The sequence below is a fragment of the Hipposideros armiger genome, unplaced genomic scaffold (genome assembly GCF_001890085.2).
Source record: "Hipposideros armiger isolate ML-2016 unplaced genomic scaffold, ASM189008v1 scaffold_310, whole genome shotgun sequence".
Classification (NCBI taxonomy): Eukaryota; Metazoa; Chordata; class Mammalia; order Chiroptera; family Hipposideridae; genus Hipposideros; species Hipposideros armiger.
The window spans coordinates 306,499-328,150 of record NW_017731660.1 but is presented as its reverse complement, the minus strand read 5'-3'; the positions used below and the strand labels follow the sequence as shown (position 1 = coordinate 328,150).

General features: G+C 56.0%; 2 protein-coding genes across 6 annotated transcripts; one reads left to right on the top strand and one right to left on the bottom strand.

The window, feature by feature from the left end:
- The first annotated feature begins 5,488 nt into the window (after window positions 1-5,488).
- GPAT2 (glycerol-3-phosphate acyltransferase 2, mitochondrial) lies at window positions 5,489-15,187 on the top strand. Of its 4 annotated transcripts, none has more exons than XM_019660011.1 (21): window positions 5,489-5,551; window positions 5,666-5,779; window positions 6,411-6,484; window positions 6,857-6,961; window positions 7,199-7,327; window positions 9,598-9,697; window positions 10,015-10,148; window positions 10,435-10,534; window positions 10,641-10,853; window positions 11,191-11,307; window positions 11,473-11,555; window positions 11,820-11,938; window positions 12,499-12,569; window positions 12,660-12,900; window positions 12,978-13,126; window positions 13,242-13,319; window positions 13,764-13,895; window positions 13,972-14,092; window positions 14,188-14,253; window positions 14,468-14,523; window positions 14,856-15,187. In XM_019660011.1, exons 1-21 carry the CDS (start codon window positions 5,489-5,491, stop codon window positions 14,970-14,972), a joined length of 2,382 nt encoding a protein of 793 aa, XP_019515556.1. In that variant the 3' UTR covers window positions 14,973-15,187. The 4 variants fall into 4 exon arrangements, with proteins under 4 accessions (XP_019515556.1, XP_019515555.1, XP_019515558.1 ...); XM_019660010.1 differs by having other exon boundaries at window positions 12,642-12,900; XM_019660013.1 differs by lacking the exon at window positions 10,641-10,853.
- A 96-nt stretch (window positions 15,188-15,283) lies between these two features.
- On the bottom strand, window positions 15,284-20,421 carry LOC109391998 (fumarylacetoacetate hydrolase domain-containing protein 2A). 2 transcript variants are annotated; one of them, XM_019660014.1, is made up of 8 exons: window positions 20,216-20,421; window positions 19,583-19,833; window positions 17,769-17,985; window positions 17,121-17,180; window positions 16,576-16,744; window positions 15,816-15,924; window positions 15,619-15,706; window positions 15,284-15,480 (listed from the first exon to the last, which is right to left on the bottom strand). In XM_019660014.1, the coding sequence occupies exons 2-8, from the start codon at window positions 19,825-19,827 to the stop codon at window positions 15,418-15,420; spliced, it is 951 nt and encodes a 316-aa protein (XP_019515559.1). In that variant the 5' UTR covers window positions 19,828-19,833; window positions 20,216-20,421; the 3' UTR covers window positions 15,284-15,417. The 2 variants fall into 2 exon arrangements, with proteins under 2 accessions (XP_019515559.1, XP_019515560.1); XM_019660015.1 differs by lacking the exon at window positions 16,576-16,744 and adding an exon at window positions 16,791-16,953 and having other exon boundaries at window positions 20,216-20,414.
- Between the last annotated feature and the right edge of the window lie 1,231 nt (window positions 20,422-21,652).

Sequence of the window (21,652 nt, the reverse complement as noted above, 5' to 3'; positions counted from 1 at the left end):
AATCAGAGTGTCCCCTGGGGTTTTCATATGGTGTAGGAGGACAGGCATCTCTTTCTAGGAAGGTTGCCAAGGAGGGTGGATGTGAGTCTTGAGCCCACATGCTGGCAGTCATCTTTGCATAGGAGAATGCCTTCAGGAAGAACAAAACCAAGCAGGGCCAGCCGAGTGGCGTGATGGTTAAGAACTGGCTTGGGACGCCAGAGGGCCCCGGTTCGGATCCCACATCGGATCCCACGTATGAGGGCCAGTGACACTGCCCTCCACAGCTAAGATGCTGAACAACAGCTCAACCTGGAGCTGGGCTGCCGTGAGTTGCTGGTGACGGCGTAGGCTGCAGCCCCTGTGGCAGTGGGTTGCCATGGGCTACCATGTGTAGCCAGCAGCCAGCATGAGCACCAGCAGCCAGCGTGAGCGGCCGTCCAAAAGCCAGCGACTGATCTGCCTCGCCCGGGAAGAGAACAATGATGGTGCCAACTTGGGCCAATGAAGCAACGTCCTCCACAACTAGACTGAAGAACAAAACCACAGCAACTTGTCTGTTCCCCTTCCCCCAATTCCCCAGCACTGTTCCCATCCCCCCAATTCCCCAATAAAATTCTTTAAAAAAAAAAAAAAAAGAACAAAACCAAGCAGAGACAGGTAGTGCAGACACATAAGAAAACCAGAGGCATGACAATGTTGTTTGAGCACTGGATCTAACCACCCTGATGCTAACATGCCTATACTTTCTAGTTATGTGAGCCAACCCATTACCTTCTGGCTTAAGTTTGAGTTGGAATGGGTGGAAAGGAAGAGTCTCATTGGACAGAGAACCCAATAACAAGTCCAGCTTTCTGCCCACCCTACTGCACTGTCATCTCTCAGGTATCACCAGACTCTGAGGTTGGGGCTCACTTTGGTCATAATTCCTCTCTTTTAAAAATCTCTTTGAATCCTAAATTTGTCAGCAAATACCCTTTCTTCCTTATTGTTTTAAGGCATCTGCTAGAAGGCTAAGCTAAACCTGCCCTCTGGGACATCATCCAAGTTGTTGGGGTGGAGGACAGAGCCCTGTAGCATGAAATACCCTCCTCCCTCAGGCCATCAGCCCATTAACTTTTCACACCATCTCTGGCCTTCACAGAATCCCAAATTCCCATTATCATAAAGGATTTCACACTCGCCACCCCCCCCCCCCCCCCCACCCCCCAAGCCTCTTGGCTCAAGTTTCTTCCATAGAGCAGCCAACCTTGGCACCGGAGGAAGTGGCCTGTGTGGTGAGCATCTGTTGGCAGCTTCCCAGCATCCATTTTCCCACCCTCCTGCCACCAGCACCCAGATTCCACTCCTTATTCTCAGCTGTGTGGTTCATTGCAATGTTTAGTAAGTCTTTATGGAAGGTTATAGAAGAATAGATGGGAACTACAATGCAGAGCACAACCAGTGGTTACCTCTAAAGGTGACCATGCTGAGCTCTTAGACCTGGGGAGATAGCCCAGAAAGGGGCCCTTTCCCCAACCCCCCTGATGAGTCCCAGGGAGATGGACCAGACAAATGCCAGCCCAAGCCCTCTTCTACAGGTGACATACAGCAGGAAGACGCATCCCATTCAGGGGACACCAGCCCCCAACCACGGGGAGAACCTTTTTCCCTTTGGACCAGGGTATCAGTTACATGTGTCAGGACATTCTGGGTGATTCGGCCTGACCTGATCCCAGGGTGGGATTCCCGAAATCCAGTCCAGGTTGGGTGGGGCCAGGCCAAAATGAGTTTCTGTTTCTCCCAGGGTCAGGTCAGCCACCGTCAGTATGTATGCAGCTGGCCTGCAGGTCTAGCTGCATTGCAGCCTCGGCTTTTCTGCACATGACCTGAAGGTATGTGCACACTGAATCCTTGGTACCCAGCTAAGATCCAGGTCTGAGAGGTGATGCTCTTTTGAAATATCTATTGTACTTTGCAGCAGACAACCAAAACAAAACACATCTCCTCCAAAGAACATGACTGAGGACAGAACTCTGCTGGATGACAGACCTGGCCTCTGCCGTCACAATCTGTCCAACTTTCCTGTCTGAGGCATTTGTCTTGGGACTACTTCACCATTAAATCTCCCTAAAAAGGAGAGGAGGGGACCTACTGACAACTGTGAAATACAACTGCCTATACAGATGGTGTTCCCAGAACAAAGGAGTGTCAGGTAAATTAAAGTCTGTACTCTTAGGAGGCAACTTACAAGGTCAAAATAAAGGTGTTTTTGTTTTGTTTTGTTTTTCAGCTTCAAAATCTCAGGGTCTAATAGTGGCCAGTATACCCTGATACAAAAAGGAAGATGGGGGACAAAATGGATACTGCAAATGCAGAAAGGGCATTTCAAACCTAGGTTAAAGTGGGTAGACACAGACATTGGACCTGGGTAGATAAACAGGAAGTGGCACAAAAAAGGGAGCGATGGCTATACCCTGGAGGGGAAGGGTAGGGGTAGTCACATCAAGGGTGGTGAGTCAGAGAGGAGGGAAGGAAGGAAACCAGGCTCCTACTCTCAGGCCCACTCAGGCTCCAATGTGGCTTTGCTTATGCAGTGTCACAATGGTCAGAATTCTCTGAAATTTCAAATGGGCTCATTACATGGGCCCAAGCACAGTCATTCTCTCCTTCATATAGCCTATAAGGCTTACCTACCACTACTTGCTGGTCCCCTGCTGGGTGCTGGGAACAGCCAAAAGATGCACAAGCCAGTGAAGTCTTCATTTGGAGCTTAGGGCCGAGACAGGAGCCAGGTATTAATCAAATAACCACATGAATAAAGCACTGGTCATAGGGCCAGCTGAAACCCAGGCATCTTTGTGACTGCAGCATGTCCCTGACTGTGGTCTGGCATTCTAATCAACAAAGGAAATGATGTGATTTGACACTGGGAGGCTTGTTTTTCATGACCCAAAACTGGATTCTGGTGGTCCTCTGTCTTTTCTAGGTGTTCCCAGCTCAGAATTTTGCTAGAGCCTAAACTCTAGCTTGCGGAGTGTGTAACCTGGGAACCTCTTTCTTTAAAACCTGGCAGCCCTTGAGTCCTTGTCCAACCTTTGGGTATCGTGGGTCTCGTAGACGTCTCCAAAGGGTCCCCAGGCACCCAGAGGCCTGCATGGGAGAGCCAGCAGAGCCCAGCACACAGCCAGGTGCCCAGTGACACACAACGCCCACCCAGGCTGCTCCAGGCACAGATCACGTGTCCACAGCACAAGGTGTGCGTGGAGGGGACGCAGCAGGGCGGAGCTTCGAGCCTAGCGTGTGTTCCCATTGGTCCTCAGGGCAGGGGCTCACGGGAGTCCTGCGCCCTCGGTCTCTCTCGGTCTCCGGAGGGGCTACGGCTTTGGTGGGAGTTGGCGCCCGCGTGAGGTGAGGAGACTCGCGGAGTAGCTGCTGAGCCAGGCCAGGTCAGACCAGACCCAGGATTGTCAGGGGGCCTTCCGGCTTCGGGAGCCGCCTGTACTGCCTTCCTCGGGATGGGCCAGAGTTGGGGAGCGGCATCCCTGAGGGCCTGCCAGACAGTGAGTCCTTCCGGGTTGTGGTGTGAGGCCCTTACTAGCGACGCAGCTGCCCTGGGGCCTGGCCTGCGGTCACCCTAGACCCGAGGGTGTCCAGGACGGACCCTTGACCCCGCCCCTTGAACATGCTCCCTCTCTCAGTCTCAGGGTGCTCAGGAAGTGCGTGCCTTGCACCTGGTGAGGGGTCAAGCTCTGATTTCACCCCCTCCTGGGCCTAGGGGTCAAGAGGTGACGTTCAGACCATGGCTCTTGGTAGGGAACAGACGGTCCAGGCCCCGGGGCAATGGATTGGGATGTCACCCTTTGATCGAGGGCTACAACCTCTGGTGTGCAGGGGGGCCTAGGCATTAGGTGGGACTGATTTGGTGGCGAATGGAGAGGCGCCTGCCGGGCTAAGGGCCAGCCAGCCGACCCACTGTGGACTGCATGCCACAGATGCCAGGTCTCAAGGGTTTTTAAGCAACAGCCCCTGGAAACCTTGTTTTGTTTTGTTTTGTTGTTTTTTACGTAACAAGCTCTCTAGCTTTAAATGTTGATGTTAATTCATAAAGTCTCAGAATATTGTGCTGCCAAAGAAAGCACGTATGTGAACTGTATTTAGCTCTCGTCTTGGTGCGGTAGCTCCCTGTGCCAAGTGTCTGAATGGGGCTGTGAGAACATTTTCTAAGTAGGAAGGACATTTGGGATGAGTCTACCAGAGCTCATGCTGGAGGAATCGTGATCCTGGTACTGGCTTCATGGTTCTAAACTGCTAATTGGGGAGAAGAGGAGAGACCCAGAGGAATTCTGGGAGAGGAAATTACAGTCAGTCATCTGACACTTGCTGGGTTCCTCCACTGTGCAGGATGGGCAGACAGAAATGAGTCACTTTCAGCCCTGACCCTCAGGATACTTTAAGGTGACATGGGGAAGTGAAACCTGAACTCTGGAGGAGGCTCCTAGCCCAGCAAGCTTGGGCTGGGGGAACCAAGGAGGAAAGGAGCACCCCAGATGGTGGTCCAGAGACATCATGGACTTAGAGCCATGGCAGAATTTGGCGGGATAGTGGGAAAGTAGAAGGCACTCCTACATGGGCATATGCAGTGTGTGGTGGGGGTAGGGTAACGCAGATAACCGGACCAGCCTCCCCATCAGGGATGGGGTGAGAGATCAGGGTAGAGGGACTTTTAGGGCCCAATACCTGGGCCAGGAGGGGTTCAGTGCTGTTTTATGGAATAAATGTTTGTTAGACATTTGTGGGACAGAAGGGCTGAGGAGATACCCAATGGGATCTTGTGTGGAGAGTGCTGTGTAAGAGGGGATCAATTATGGAAAACTCTGTCTTGTCTCCAACCAGATGAGCATCCCTTGGGGACAGGTCTGTGTGGCATTTCTCTGTGCTCTGACTCTCCAAATGTCTCCTACCTAGTACCTGGCCCACATTCCTATAATAGCTGAGTAGGTAAAGGGTCATCTTCGGAGGAGGTGGAGAAGAGCAGCTGAGCAGGACCTGGTGGCCTTGTGGTGATGGTCCTGTTCCTCTGTAGCAGTCTCTTGCCTCCCTCCTGCTAACCTAGCCTTGTTCTTTCTCTCTGCACAGAGGGGGTCTGAGTCTCCAGCGTAGTCTCATCTGTGCTGGGCGGTGGTAGGATGGGTATTGATGATAAGACAGCCGATCTCCATGTTAGCCTCAGGTTGCCTCTGATCTGGACGCTGAGACCTTTTGAGGACAGCTGGCTCCTTGGTGGGACCAGTGGGTATGGGGCGTGGCTTTGGTCTGAGCCAGCCCCCAGCTTCCAGCCCAGTTTCTGACCACTGCTGGTCTAGGTGTTGTCTGTCCTGGGGATGGGAATCTGGGGGTGACTCCAGGAACCCCTGGTTATGGCCCAGACTTTAGTATCTTCTTCATTCTCCATCTCTCTCTAGGTGAGGCTTCTGTTGTGAGAGGAAGAGAGGCACAGGTGACCGGTTCTCAGATCTTATAGGCCCCCATGGACACTGTGTTGGGAGCCAGACTCCAAACTCAGCAGAGGAGCAGCCAGAATGGCTGGGAGGTAGTACACCCAGAACACCCTCTGCCCTCCCATCTCTCCTCCTGTGCGCCTCACTCCTGGAGCCTCTGCCAAGGACTTTGAGTCTTCTCATCTCTCCCTGTGGTCCCTTTCCAGACCAGTCTGTGGTCCTCAGGCTTGGGAATGAAGCTGGAGGCTGTCACCCCATTCCTGGGAAAATATCGCCCCTTTGTGGGTCGCTGCTGTCAGACATGTACCCCCAAGAGCTGGGTGAGTGATGTACAGCTGGGCCCCTTGGGGAGCTTGGGGCAGCTTGGTTGTGGGAGCCACGGCTCTGGGACGCAGTTTCCAGGCTCTACCCACCGTGCCCATGTGTCGGCTCTTGTTTTTCAGGGGAATGAGGCAGTGGGACTGGCCGACGGCCCTGGGAGAGTTGGGTGGGGAAGTGTAGAGGGGCCTGAGAGGAGGCTGGGGTCTGACCATGCCTGCACAGTCCGGTTCTTCAGTTTTGGGGACCACGCACTCAGTGTCACTAGCACTCAGCACAGGCTTGAAGACCTCCTGTGCGTCCATGTCATGGGCTGGTGCTGCTGGGACCCAGGTTCTGGTGGAGACTCAGGCTACGTGCTCTCTGCTGTAGATGAGAGACCTTCTCCGAGTCTAATAAGCTATTCCCCAGGAGGGCGGTGCTGCAGAGAATGCAGCCCTTCTGTTTTAACCACAGAACCCTTTCTCCTGAGTGAGTGTCAGGATCTTTTGGGAAATGCTGTTCTACAGTCCTGTCTCCTGGTAGACATGATAGTCCATCAGGCAGAGACCACAGGACACAGAGCAGGGGCTTTCTTTTGCTGATTTGTGAAGGCCCCCTCAGGACATGCTTTCCCTGTCCCCTCTTGGGCAGGAGTCCCTCTTCCACAAAAGCATAATGGATCTGGGCTTCTGCGACGTGATCCTGGTGAAGGAGAAGAACACCAGGTAGTCAGAGCCGGGAGTGGGCAGGGCCCTGCTTGGTGTTGTCATTTTCTTCCTCCCGTGGGAAAGAAAGACCTCTGCTCTCTGCTCCATACCCACAGGCGGGGAGAGGCAGGCTTAGAGCTCCCCTGCAGTTCCTCCTGTGTGCATTTAGGGGATGCCCACTGTGTGCCAGGCCCTGAATGTGTACTCCACTCCATGAGGAGGGGGTGGGACTAGGGCCCAGACGGGCAGCTGCTTCCCCATCCCAAGCTCAGGTGTTCCTAGCCATGGGACTGGGGTGTGATCCCTTCCTGATGACCGACCCTCTGTGGGCGCCTACAAGAGGGTGGGCCTTCTTAAGGATCTCCCCTCTGCTCTGGGGGCTGTGCTCAGGTTTCGGGGCTGGCTGGTTCGGAGGCTCTGCTACTTCTTGTGGTCCCTGGAGCAGCACATACCCCCCTGCTGGGATGTTCCACAGAAGGTCATGGAAAGTACTAGGTGAGGAGGCAGGGAATGGGGTTGGGCTGGCTCTTCTGGGACCCTTGAGGGGTGACAGAGGCTCTAGGCAGGGGTGGTTGAGAGGGTATCTAGAGTGTTAGCTTTGCCTGGGGTCCTACCTTAAAGATGGAGGGTGAAGATTGGAAGCTGTGCCTTGAGGAGGCTGCAGGTCTGAGGGAAGTGACCCGGGGGACCTTAGACATGCCCCAGCCTGACACCTCTTCCCTCACACCATAGGGTACAGAAGGTCATCTCAGGAAGTGCCCCAGCAGGGGCTGGGGAAGGCCAGGTGCCTGGCCTTGTGAAGAAAGAGGTACAGCGCATCCTGGGCCACCTCCAGTCTCTGCCCCACCCTTTCCTGCTCAGGTAACTCTGTGCTGAGGGATACTTGTCTCTAGGCTGGTGCCTCTCCCCTTTTGGAGAGTGGGAAGGACTAGACTCCCTCCACTGGGGAGCTAGATGGTGTTTTTACCCAGAGGGCTGGAGGGAGCCCCTGATCTGGACACTGAGACCTTTAAGGACAGCTGGCTCCTTGGTGGGACTAGTGGGTATGGGATTCGGCTTTGGTCTGAGCCAGCCCCCAGCTTCCAGCCCAGGTTCTCACCACTGCTGGCCTGGATGTTATCTGTCTGTCTTGGGGGTGGGAATCGGGGGTACTCCAGGAACTCCTGGTTGTGGCCCAGACTCTAGTACCCCCTTCATCCTGTCACCTCTCCCCAGGTTAGGTTCCTGTGGAGAGAGGGAGAGAGGCAGAGGTGGCTGGTTCCCGGATCTTAATGGGCCCCCATGCTCCCTCCTGCACTTATCCTGCTGTCACCACCTGCTCCCTCCTGCACTCATCTGCACAGTCTGAGCTCCTCTTAGATGCAGGCGCTGTTCCAGGGGGAACGAAGGGGTGCACAGGTCAGAGCGAACAGAGAGACACATGGCTGCAAGGACAGGGGCTGGGGCTGAGAGTACCTGGAGGGGAGGAAGAGACTTACAACCCAGGGACGAGGGGCAGGGTGGGGGAAGGAGCCAGCCTTGAGTGGGGGGCATGGATGGAGGGAGCAGTCCTACTAGAGGGCATAGCATGAATTGTGGCCACAGGAAAGGGCCGGGTTTGCTCATGAAGCTGATGTGGCTGGAAGCTGGCCAGTGAGGGAGAGAGCTGTTGGAGATGAAATGAGAGTAGAGGTACCTGTGATATGCAGGACCGTACAGGAAGCTTGGGTGTGATTTCCGAGTGCAGTGACAACCCGTGGAAAGGTTTTAAGCGGAATGACAAGATTAATTGGGATTAAGAGTAGAGAACAGATCACCGTCTGGGAGGCTGTTTTGTTAGTCCAGGTGATGGCTTGGATGCGAGGTGACAGTAGAGGCTGGAAAGTGAATTGAGAGACCAATGTGAAATTATTGGATTGAGAGAAATAAATGGGTTGAGAGACCAATCACAGATGGATTGGAGGTGTGGGTGGGGCATGAGGGAAAAGGAACTGGCAGTACAGCCTGTTTCTGGCTGAGCACCTGGTGGTTGGGACCCGGGGTGGGGGGCAGGTTTGGGAGCAGTGAGTTTGGCCCACAGAGAATGTTCTGGATCTGTAGTCTCAGATACTTGATGTGCTGGTGGGGACAGGAGGTGGATGCTTATGTGAGTCTGGAGCTCAGCAGAGAGGCTGGGGCCAGGGATATACATTGGTAAACTTAGCACATGGATGATGGTTAAAGCCAGGGGCTGAGTGAGTCACAGAGGGAGAAGGCGCAGGGCTGTGAGTTGGGCTCAGCTGTCCTGACAGTGCTGAGAAGTCAGCTGACCAAGGATAGGAAGTAGAGGTTGGTGACCTTGATCAGCCCTCCACACAAAAATTCTTTGACTTTGTTGAGACTTCCAGCCCTCTGACCTGACCACCTTCACACCAGCCATCAGCCCCTCCTGTTGTAGCTTCAGTCCCAGGGCTCATCATGATAGCACCCTTGTGAAGGAGTCCCTGGGTACAGCCGGTTCTGTTTGAACCCAGCTACTTGCCTTTTCTGTACCTGAGCAGCCAGACATTGCTGGAGAAGAACACACCTGGTGGACCTGCTTCCATCTGAGTGCGAGCCTCCAAGGGGCACAGGCTCCCACCCATTGCTCCTTCCCAGCCTCACCCACTGTCAGCTGATGCCATCAGATGAGGACATGCTGCTTGTCCTCCACACCTCCATGCTACCTGCATCTGTGCTTCCGTCCTCATTTAGAGCCTGTCCCCTTCAGTTACCCCTTTCCTTCTTGTATCACCAACTCTCTCCTTTTTATTACACCTTTCTCAGCAGTTTGCAAAGAGCAGGCCAGGTTATGTGTGGAGAGTCTTGGTCCTCTAATCTCCTTTGGGGTAAACTGAGGCAGAGAGCTGGTATGCAGCTGATGGGAGGCAACTGCACCATGAGGTCTTCCAGGGCGTGTCAGCACCTCACAGGCAGGGGCCCCAGTGCCAGGCTCACCTGCCAGTCCCAGCACCACTTAGTTTTCTCCACTACTCAGCAGTTTCTGTAACGTCTGAGCCTCACTGTCTTCTTCTGTGAAGTAGGAACAGTAATGGTGGCCCTCTGAGATGCTAGGGGCCCTGCCTCGTGGGCAGTGCCCGCCACACCTCAGACTGGGCCTCACTGCTCTCCAGGCTGTTCAGCTGGGTGGTGCTGCGGTTCCTGAACTGCCTCTTCCTGAATGTGCAGCTCCACCAAGGCCACCTGAAGATGGTCCGCAAGGCTGCCCAGGCGGTAAGCGCGGCCTCCAGCGGAATGGGCCAATCCCTAAGTTGGGACCAGCCCCCTCTGCTGGTGGGAAAAGTCCACTGCTCTTTGATGACCTTTCCTTGACCTTCTCTTCATGTCTCATGGCCCTGCTCCTACGGGGCTTCCTCTAAAGTCTTTTCATCATGGTCTTAACAACCATACATCAGCACTTCACCATAAAGTTGTCAACAGAGCTCCTCGCCTTTTGGGAAATGCTCAGAGGAAGAACTGCCCAGCCGAACCTTGGGTGGCTCTGGGTGGGTTGGGTAGGGTGACACTTCCCTCTGGCTCTCCCCGAGTAGGGCTCGCCCCTCGTGCTCCTTTGTACCCACAAGTCACGCCTGGACGGGATCCTGCTGCCTTTTGTGCTGCTCTCTCAGGGCCTAGGTGTGCTCCGTGTGGCTTGGGACCCCCACACCTGTTCCCCCATCCTCAGGTAAAAGCTTTGTGCCCCTAGACATACATGGGCAGATTCCCCAGGCTGGGGTGGGGGGTGCCGGCAGCAGCAGGCTGTCTTCCTAGCCTCGTTGCTCCCTACCTTCTGCCAGCCCAGCCTGTAGGCTCAGATGGCCAGCTATGGTCCTAGAGCCATGCCTGGCCTCAGTGTGTTCAGGCAGGACCCAGGCTGGCCCTGGGTGGGCTGAGGCTCTCACCAGCCTCTGCTTGGTCCCATCTCCTGAGCCCCTTTCCTCATCAAGCTGTGTCTGCCCTGTGCCCCACAGAGCTCTGCTGAGGAAGCTTGGGGGGCTTTTCCTGCCCCCTGAGGCCAACCTCTCCCTGGACAGCTCTGAGGGGGTCCTTGCAAGGTCCGTGGTCCACGTGGTGAGTACCCCCAGTGCTTGTGTTTGGGGCCAGGCCAGGGCATAGGGGCCTGTTGCTGCTCTGGCCTTGACACCTGCCTCTGCCACCACCTCCCCACCCTCTTCAGGCTGTGGAGCAGCTGCTGGTCAGTGGACAGCCCCTGCTCATCTTCTTGGAAGAGCCCCCTGGGGCCCAGGGGGCTCGGCTGTCAGCCCTGGGCCAGGCCTGGCTGGGACTGGTGGTGCAGGCGGTCCAGGGGGGTGCTGTCCCAGATGCTATGCTGGTGCCAGTGGCTATCACCTATGACCTGGTACCAGACGCACCATGTGACACATACCATGTGAGACCCTCCTGCTCCTTGGGACCCCATGTAGACATCAGCTCCAGACAGGAGGCACAACATTGTGTCCTATGGCCAAGTGCCCCTCAGGGCTGGGGTTGGGGGTGCCCAAGAATTCTGCCCCGACAGTCACTATCCTGTGGTGCCCGCCCAGGCTGCTATAGTCATTCTGTTTCATCCTCAAAAGACCCCACTAGGGAGGGATTTCTCTTGTTTCATGGATGAGAAAACAAGCTTGGAGGGGCCATGGTCATGTGCCAGTTTGGGCCCAAGATGAAGCTGAGCAGAGAGCAGTGTCCCAGGCGAGCCAGCTCCCTCAGCCCCTCCCTGCCTGCAGGTTGCACCCCCCCTGGGGCTGTGGACAGGAGCTCTGGCTATCCTGCGGAGCCTGCGAGGCTGGCGCGGTCGCAGGGTCTGTGTCCGTGTGCACCTGGCCCAGCCCTTCTCTCTGCAGGTATGGAGTCTATTGGGCAAAGCTGGGAGGGCCTGGGGTCTGTCCTGGGGCTTCTGGCAGCCTGGCCCTCAGAGCCCCTGCAGGGATAGCCTCGCCTGCCTCAGTGAGCTGTGCACAAGTTTCCTGGTGGGCAGGCAGGCCACCTGAGAGCCTTTTCCTGGGCAGGAATACACCAACAATGCCCGAAGCTGCTGGGGCAGCAGGCAGACCCTGGAGCAGTTGCTGCAGCCCATTGTGCTGGGCCACAGGTGGGGCTCGCAGGCGGTCCTCTGTCCCAACCCACAGGCACCACCAGTTCCAGCCGCCCCTCATCAGATATGCTGGGTCATCTGGAGCAGTGCCTGTAATCTGAGTGTGGGAAATGGCAGAGCCCTGGCGGAGACTGGGGCCCCAGGAGCTGTCCCTGGGCTGGGCTGGGCTAACACCTTCACTTTTGAGAAAGCTCTGGTCTTCCCCATGGCTGTCTTTGTCTTGATGTTGGCTCCCTTCACCCTGTGATGTTTCTATCCCAGTACTGTCATCCCAGACACTGAGAAGGAGCAGGAGTGGACCCCAGTAACTGGGCCCCTTCTGGCCCTCAAGGAAGAGGACCAGCTCCTGGTCAGGAGGTTGGGCCGTCATGTCCTGAATGGTGAGGGCAGCTAGGTCTGGGCCTTGGGGGGAGGGTCCTGAGCCATCCCTTCTCTCTGGGTTGGTAGGGTGTCAGGTGGGGCACGAGGGAGCTGCTAGTGAGTGCACAGATGGCCGCCCGAGCTGTGGCTTTGCAGGGGGACATATGCCCATGTGCAGTCCACCCACCCTGGCCCTGCCTTGGGCTCCACTTCACCTGAGCCTGGTCTCCTGAGCTGTAAAGGGGCGATGATGACTGAACAGAATGATGCACATGAGGGACTTACCACTGCCTGGTACAGAGGGTACTCTGAACAGAATGATTGTTACTGCTGTCGTCTTAGGTGCCCCTCTGGCAGTGACTGGGTTTGTGGCTGGGTTGTGGGAGGCAGGCAAGGGTGGCCTCTGAGGGCCAGGCAGGCCTGCTCTCCTCCTCTGTGGGATGGAGTTGGGTTGGGGATGGCTGCTGCCAGGGAGGCAGGGGACCATTGCTCTTGGCCCTGACACTTACTGGGTGATAGAGGACCGCCTGCTGGGCCTGTGCCCTGGCATCTGACCAGCATCCCCCTACCCCTGCTGCAGCCAGCGTGGCGAGCTCTGCAGTAATGAGCACGGCTATCATGGCATCTCTGCTGCTGTTTAAGCACCAGAAGGTAGGCACTGGTGCAGGGCTGGGATGTGGCCAGGGTGTGGCCCTGCTACTCAGCCTGGCACTGCCCTTTCAGGGCGTTTTCCTGTCGCAGCTCCTGGGGGAGTTCTCCTGGCTGACAGAGGAGACGCTGCTGCGTGGCTTTGACGTGGGCTTCTCAGGACAGCTGAGGTGCCTGGTGCAGCACGCGCTGAGCCTGCTACGGGCGCAAGTGACTGTGCTGCGCGTCCACCATGGGGACCTGCTGGTGGTGGCACAGCCTGGGCCGGGCCTCGCGCACTTGGCACGCCTGAGCGCGGAGCTGCTGCCTGCCTTCCTGAGCGAAGCTGTGGGCGGTGAGTCCTGGCTGGGGCTCTGGTTGTTGGGTGAGGCAGGGGCTGGCTTCCTGCCTCATGCCCGGCCCTCTCCCCAGCCTGTGCGGTGCGTGCACTGCTGGCAGGCAGAGTGCCACCTGAGGGGCCCTGGGAGCTGCAGGGCGTTGAGCTGCTGGGTCAGAATGAGCTGTACCGCCAGGTGTTGCTGCTGCTGCACCTGTTGCCCCAGGACCTGCTGCTGCTGCAGGTCAGGCCCTGTCTGCTGCCCACCTACTGGGCTGGCGCCCCGAGGTGGGAGTGGTGGGAGGACAACCCCCCCACCCACCCATCAGCAGCTCTCCTGAGGTAGCCTTTCCCCCCAGCCCTGCCAGTCTTCCTACTGCTACTGTCAGGAGGTGCTGGACCGTCTCATCCAGTGTGGGCTCCTGGTTGCAGAGGAGGTAGGCAGGGCCACTGGGGATAAAGCTCCTGCCTGGGGCTGGCCTCCCTCAGCCTGGAACCCAGATGGACAGCCGCCCCACCTGTGCTGTGGGCGGGGCAGACAGGGAAGCCTGGGTCCTGCCTCGACCACTCCTCGAGGCCTTGGGACTTGCTGAACCACACTGGCCCTGGGCCCTGTGTCTATCATGACAGGACTGCACAAATGTTACCTCTGAGGTTCTCTGTATACCTCTTGCTCCCACATTTCTTGTCCACAGGGCTGTGGCCCTTGAGGGTGGGTACCCACTTCCTCTCGCCCTGCAGGTTGGCTCAGCAAGTCTGGCATGGCCCCAGGGGGCCTCTTGGTCTGCTTTTACTGGCTCCACCTGTGTGTGCCTGGTTTAGGGGCTCAGGACTGAACCTTGGCCAGCCTGACAGGGACCAATGGCTCCCCTGGCCCCCAGACCCCAGGCTCCCGGCTGGCCTGTGATACAGGGCGACAGCGTTTGAGTGCCAAGCTGCTGTGGAAACCGAGTGGGGACTTTACTGATAGTGAGAGTGATGACTTCGAGGAAGCTGGGGGCCGGTACTTCAGGGTGCGTTGGGAGAAGCCACCGGGGAGGCAATAGGGAGGCAGCGGGAGCTGCCCTCACCTGGCCTGTCTCCCTCCAGCTCAGTCAGCAGTCACGCTGCCCCGACTTCTTCCTCTTCCTCTGCCGTCTGCTGAGCCCACTTCTCAAGGCCTTTGCACAGGCTGCCGCCTTCCTCCCCCGAGGTCAGCTGCCCGACACAGGTGAGGCCTGCACCCCTCTGGCTGTCTTCAAGCAGGGGCTGAGAGCACAGGGCAGGGCTCTGCCTGTGCCTGGCCTAAGTCCCCTCTCCCTACAGAGTCGGGCTGCGCAGAGCAGCTCCTTCAGTTCTTACAGGCCACTGCCCAGGAGGACGGGTTCTTTGGTGAGTACCCCCAAGCAGCCACCCAGGGTCCAGGAGGCAGGGATTTGCTGCCACCTGCTGGGCATGACAGCCCTACTCCAGGAAGGAGGGCTGGGGAATGGAGGCCCTTGGGGTTCGGTCTGAGCCCTGCTGGGGTGGCTCCTTTCAGTCAGAGGAAGAGAAGCCTGTGCTGGTGGCTCTCTGCCCCTCACCCTCACTTCTTTCTTCCCTCCAGAGTGTGCAGACCCAAGTCTCGCCATCAGGGCTGTCTGGACCTTCAGAGACTTGGGGGTAAGATGGGCCAGTCTCACCCTCCTCTTTTCCCCCTGCCTCCACCCCCAGCCCACACCCTGATAGAGCAGCTCAGGGAAGCCCACCTGTGCCCACCCCGGGATTTCCCCAGTGTCTCCCAAGAATAGGTGTGGTGACAGGAGTTGGAGAAGGTAGGATGGTTTTCTTGCCCCTCTTGGTCTCAAAACCACTGTCTCATCCCTACTCCCAGATGGGATACAGGGGTGGTTTGAGAGGCAGCATTTGTGTTCAAATCCCAAGGCCTAAGGGGCCACAGATGTCACCACAGGTGTCCCCATGTTGAGTGCTCACAGCCCTTCTGCATGGCCCAGGTGCTGCAACAGATGCCCAGCCCTGCAGGCCCCATGCTCCACCTGTCCCCTACATTTGCCAGCCAGCAAAATCAAAAGAAGCTGGAACAGTTCATCCGGCAGTTCATTTGTGGCTGAACTGGGGGGGTGGAGCCAGTGCTGAGACTTCGCAGCCTCACCACACACGTAACTGTGCCCTGGAGCCAGGTGATAGGCGGCTGCAAACCCTTGGCTGGACTATAAAAGTGTTGAGGTTTGATCGTCCCTTGCTGTCTCTTGCTTTCTCCATCTTTCGGTGTGATACACGAGGGGCCTGGATCAGTCCACTTCCCAGGCCCAGCAGCGTCTTTCTCATGTGTGTAGGAAGTATCTGCTGTCCACCCCCACCTTGTCACAACACCTACCTTGCCCCCCCAAACTGTAAAAGATACAAGGTAGCAGAAGCCGAGTTGCTGCTTTGGCCTGAGTTTATTGAAGAGGAGCCTTGAGGGGGCTGGTACTGGCCCCCGCTTTGACCCCGTGCTGGGCTAAGTGGGATCGGATGCCCCACCTGTCTAATGTCCAGTGCCTGTGGCAGGAGCCATCATACCACCTTGTTGATGATGACACCCAGTTCTTCAATCTCACACTGGACTTCATCGCCCTTCTGCAACAGAGTGGCCACCAGGGTGTCAGTCCTGTCACACACACACCCCTACACATACACAGGCCTGGATTTCCCAAGTCTGGGCCCAGCCTGCCAAGCCTCTGGTCCTTCTCCCTTTCCTCCTTTGAGCCAACCTACCTTGAGAAAGACAGGAGGTTTCCTGAATATACCAACACCTGGCGGGGTCCCTGTCAGGATCACGTCCCCGGGATAGAGAGTGACGAACCTGGGACAAAAGGGCCAGGTTTGAGACCAGGGGCGGAGGTGCCCCAGCCAGGATGGAGGGCTCAGCTCAGCTGCAGGTGGCTGTGGGGGCGGAGCTCCACCCCACGTACTGGGAGACCCAGGCAATCAGCTCTTCCGTCTTAAACACCATCTGGTTGGTGTTGCTGCTCTGGACCACCTCCCCGTTCACGCGGCAGCAGATCTTTAAGTTGTGTGGATCTGAAATGCAAAACACCACCTTGGGGTCCTTCCTGTTCTTCCTCAACTTGGCCTGCCAGTGGCCACTTGGGTGAGTTGAGGGGGTGTGTACCCCACCCGCCAGAGGGGGAGAAAAATGGCTGTTTTTTGCCTTAAAAAATGGCCGACTCCCCACCACAGAGGCTGATGATTGCAGATACAAGGAGACTTGGCATGTAAAGCAACAGAGAGCCTCCTGCACGTGGCACTGGCGGGGGTGCACTTTTTAACACTTCACTTTGTGTTGCACCCTCACAAACACCCCTTAAAGCGGCTGGAACAATCTGCCTTCACTCAACTGCACAGGGTGGTGTGAGGCTCAGCCGCCTGGACAAACCCCCACCCAAATGGCCACGCTCTGGCCTCTGCATACCGTGTCCTCCTGGCTCCCGGTGCCCTGGCTCTGGTAGCTGGTGCTGCCCTGGTCACACAGCGGCTGGGCAAGGCCCTGTCCCTTTCTATCTCCCTGACTGTGGGAAATGCACAGGCTGTGTGACAGCCGTTCTCTGTGATGCTCAGGGCCAGCTCTGCTTCCTTCCCACCTAGATGCCCAGATGGCAGCTAGAGGAAGGCTGACACCCATTAGGGGAGCACCATTTTCTGTAATTCACTTTGTGAATGCAGATTTATCACCTCTGCCGCTGTAGTCCTCTAGGGGACGTGGAAGGAGGGCGGCCCACTGAGGACTCGTGGCGCAGGTTAAGACTTGCTCTAAGGAATCAGTAAAAGGCAGCTGAGGAGGGGGCTCCATATCAAGCCATCCCCACACTTCCACTTCCTGAGCGCTTTTTCTTTGATATATCTGTGCAGAGCAAGAAGAGTCATCACATGGGCGGTTAGAGACCTACCTGCTACACTGTCCTTGGTCACCAAAGCAGGGCCCAGGGGGCAGAAGGTGTCAAAGGTTTTTCCCAGCAGCCACTGCTTTCCATTGCGTCTCATTTGCCAGTCACGAGCACTCACGTCATGTGCCACAGTGAAGCCGGCCACATGAGCCATGGCATCTGTGGCCTATAGTGGGTAGGGGATTTGGCCAGGTTGGAGGTTATATCACGGTGACGCCAAGCCCTGTAACAAAGCCTTTATCCCACACTAGTGACAAGGCAGATGCCCCCAGCAGGTAGGGGCTGACCACTTCGCAAGGCCAAGGATAGCGGGCACCACGCCTGCCTTCTCACCTTGATGTGCTTGCCTTTCCTTCCAATGACCACGGCCAGCTCTACCTCCCAGTCCACTTCCTATAGAGTGGGAAAGGGGCAGTAAACAGCCTGGCCAGGGGCCTGGGGCTGTACACCAAGCCTGGTCCAGCCGTAATCACAGGTGCGTGTGACTTGCAGACCCATAAACTTCACGCAGTGGCAGGCAGCACCGCTGGATGCAGGCACAGCTCCTCATGGGACCAGAGGAGCAATACTTGTCTGAGGGCTGAGTTTAAAAGTCATTCTGGATACTTCTGAGAAAAGATGACTACCAAGTGATAACAGCTAGTGCTACCGTGCTCCAGGCACCATTCTAGTGCTTTAGTGTATTAACTCACTTAAATGGAGAAAATGGCCAATTCCAGGTCCACACAGTACAAGATGAGCCTGGGCTAGCTTGGCCAGAAAGCAAGGAAGTGCTAGGAACAATGATGGGATGGGGGCCAACTTGAAGCCCCACACTGGCCAAATTGAGATCATTTGCATATCAAAAAGAATGTGGTGGGTTACAACATGTATGAGCCCCTGTAGTTTCTGTTTAATGCACTACTTCGCAACAGGTGGCTGGATGCTGCACACCTTGTGATGGGCCCCAGTGACTCGAGAGGACAGTGGAGAGGCACTGACCTTGCTCTCAGGCGGGAGGACGACCTCATCGTAGGGACCCACGATGGAGCTGGCAAACTTGCTGAAAATAATGGGCTCCTTGGGCACGGGCACATTCTGTTCCTTGCAGTGGTCCACATAATTCATGCCCACGCACACCACCTTGTCTGGTCGTGTGACTGGAGCCAGGAAGGTCACCTCTGACCGTGGCAGGACTGGCAACTGGGCAGCCAGGGCTCTGAAGAGAACAGAGCAGGAGAGAGGGGCTGACTGGGAACAGGCTGGCAGTCTCGGGGTGTGTTGGGGAGATCCTGCAGCAACTACAAGTTTGGCTGGTTTAAAATATATTTCCTAGATCTCTCGACTTTCAGAGTCAGTGTGAAAATCAAGGCCAGCTATTGTCCTTTGACATCAGAGCCCTGTTTATTATTTACCCAGTGTGGATTTCCTTTCCCCCATGGACGGGTAATACATATCCATGTAAGGGCATTCAGAAGGTGCAAATGGGAAGTAGAAAGGTCTTTTTTCTACCCCTTCTCCTCGTCACCCCACTCCAGCCTTGGAGACACACTGTCCTGCAAAGCTCTTCACAGCTACTCTACGTATACTCTTCTCCCACCATTTTCTATGAATGATAGCACATTATATACACCTTATTTAAAAATATATATATATATATTAAAGATCTCACTGTAACAGTATATAGCTCCCCTTTTGTTGTATGGCTGCAAATTACTGCACTGTAGATAAACCCCCCAATTCCCTATTGAGGGACATGGAAGTAGGTTCCAATTTGGGAAAATATGAAGTGTGGAAAATATACTCTTGCCAACACTTGTGCTGTCAAACATTTGTATGTTTGCCAGTTTAAAAGGTGCAAATGATACCTCAAAGTGGTCTTTAATTTACTGTTCATCCACACCTTTAGACCAGATGCCATAGGGCTCCTGGCTTCAGGGAAGCCCCCACCTAATCTAGCCCAAACCCAAGAACCATCTTTAAGAAAACCTCTTGGGCTGGCCGAGAGGCGCATTGGTTAAGAGTTGGCTTGGGACACCAGCTCTGAGCAGCAGGACCCTGGTTCAGATCCCACATGAGGGCCAGTGACGCTGGACCCTCTCCAGCTAAGATGGTGAACAACAGCTTGACCTGGAGCTGGGCTGCTGCGAGTTGCCGGCGACAGCATAGGCTGCAGTGAGGCTGGCCGGCAGCAGGTGTGAGCTTTCCTGAGCTGCCGTGAGCAGCTGTCCAATGGCCGGCGAGTGACTGCCTCACCTGGGAAGAGCGCGATGATAATACCAACATGGGCCAGTGAAGCGACGTCCTCCATAACTAGACTGAAGGACAGCAACTTGTCTGTTCCCTTTCCTGATTCCCCAAAGCTGTTCCCCTCCCCCAATTCCCCAATAAAATCTTAAAAAAACACACACCAAAACTTCTTTGCAGTCCTCTCTCCCCTAAGGAGCCGAGAGTCCAATCAGTCCCCCAGCTTTCCAAGATGCTGCTTAGGACCCCGGGCCCCAGACCCCTCAGGTAAGGCAGCAACTTCATCCCCCAGGGAAGGCAGCATGATGAAAGAGTACTGGCCTATCACTGAATTTGTGGCCTTGAGATAATCACCCTCCCTGGGCCGGTTTTCCCCTCTATAAATAAACTGAGGCCGCTGTCACATAAGATTTCTAAGGCTGTTCACTAAGAACAGGTGAGAAAGGTGAGGTTGCCCTGCTCTCGCAAAAGAGCTATCTGCTGGTTCTGCTTCCCTGGTAGGGATGGGGATAAGAGGAGGCAGAGGGAAACAGGGCACTGCTACAGGGCGATGCTGCCTGCTGATTTACCTTCTTGCCACGGAGAGAGTGGCCTCTCCCTGCTCCAGGAATTCCATCATCGTCTTGGGCATTGTGGGGTCAAAGGCGTTGAGGTTGATGACCCCCCCGTGGTTCCCTGACTCCAGGCCCAGGTGAGGTCCCATTAGGTGGGGTGCCTGGAACTGCACCAGCCTCATGTCTCTGGAGGGTTGGAAGGGCCACCGCTGAGCCTGCAGCAGAGGCGTGAGCAGCCTTCTTCTACCAGAGAACAGCATCAGAGTCTATGGAGAAAAACGCGGGTCCACTGGACTGAGGGGCCAGGAACCACTACAAGGATCCCCAGAGTTCCTCCAGCTGCAAACAAATCCCTTTGCCCCATCAGCCATTCCTGGCACACCACATGGAAGTGGCCTAGATTTATAAGTCATTTACCCTGTTACACTTTATAAGGTGTTTTTTGCTTATTTGTTTGTTTTGCTCAATTCAAGACACATAATGAAAGCTTTTAGAGGAGCGACTACTTCATGGCCCTCAACTAGGAGCCAGGGAGTCCATCCTTCATCCTGTGGTTTCTGAAAGCGCGTACTGTACCCGGTCCAGTCTTGCCCTCTACCGGAGGCCTCGGGCCGGGGACTTCCCCGCGACGGCCCGAACCCGACCTACCTGGCCGCAGCGGCCGGTCGTGCGGGCGCACCACGCTGTCAGGCCAGGCTCGCGGGACCGGGGCCTGAGCTCGGCGGGCGCAGAAGCACTGGCGTCACACCCAATGACTGCGACCAGCCCGGAGGACCACCAGGGCAGCGTGTCCCGAGGATCCTCTTATAAGACCGCGGCCGAGGCGGCGCTCGCTGGTGACATCACAGGACGATGGCCAACAGCAGGGCGCCTGTCCGTTCCGGAAGTTACGTAAGGAGGGGCGGACCCGGCGCTGGAGGGCAGGTGGTGTCCCCTGCGGACTTTCAGGCTTGTTCGTGGGACCCGCGCTAGTGAGGCTCACTGCGCCGTGTGCTCTCACTGACCCGAGAGCGAGTGCTTCCTGACGTTTTGCTCCCTGGGCGCCGCGCTGGCTTCCCCCGCGTCGGATCCCTGCCTCTGGGCTGGGTACCGTTCTGATCGTTGGGCAAATGCGGTGGAAGAAACCAAATTAGAGCACGCTGGTTGACAAAGACAAATCTGTTTGTCTTCTGATTCTGGCATATCATTGAGAGGAACCTGAGGCAGGACGTGCTTTGCTCAAGATGACACAGGCAGTGAGGGGGCTGGGGGGAACCAGCATTCTTGACCCCAGGTCCAGCCTTTTACACCCACTCTCAGCAGCCCTGTCTTCATATGCACTGTGCTGGGCACAGGGTGGGTTAGTGGGAGGCATAAGCTTCAGCGTCAGAAAACAGGTGCTCTAGTGGAGAGGTGGTTGAAATAATCAGGCAGTTACAACCCAGCTCTCCAGGCCTCTGGCTCTGAGTAAGAAGTCCCAGACTTAATCAAGGATCATCAAGGGCTTTACTTGTCCCAGGAAGGAGTTTGAGCCTTATCTAAGCACACCGGAGGCCGTTGAAAGCTCCTCACGGGATGCCATGGTTACACTTGTTTCTGAGTAGTTTTTTTTTTACTTGAGGAAAAGTGTCTGGGTGAGAATGGGAGAGGTGAGAGCAGCAGTAGCTTGGTGTGCGGCTGAGATGATGAGAGTCCAGACATGTTCAGGAGGTAGAACTGACAACCCTCAGTGATGACAGGAGTGGAAATGAGGGGGAAGGAGGTGCAAGGCTGCTTCCTAGGTCTCTGGCCTGGTAGATGGCAGTGCCGTTCATGGAAACAGGTTCTAGAGGGGCAGCAGATGTGAGGAGAGGATGCTGAGTTCAGTTTTGGATGGACTGTATTAAATGTACCCTTTTGGGACATTCAGGGGGGCACTGCAGAGTGGGAAGTTTGGAGACGTGGGTCTGGAGCCTGGGGCTCTAGTCTGGCTTGAAGATAGAGGTCAGCATAAAGATAGAAATGGAACTTATGGGGGGTGAGTGTGATCAGGGGAGTGTACTAGAGAGCCTGGCCATAAATGCCAGTCACACCATGTAAGGGTGGGAAGCACCAGAGTGCAGCCAG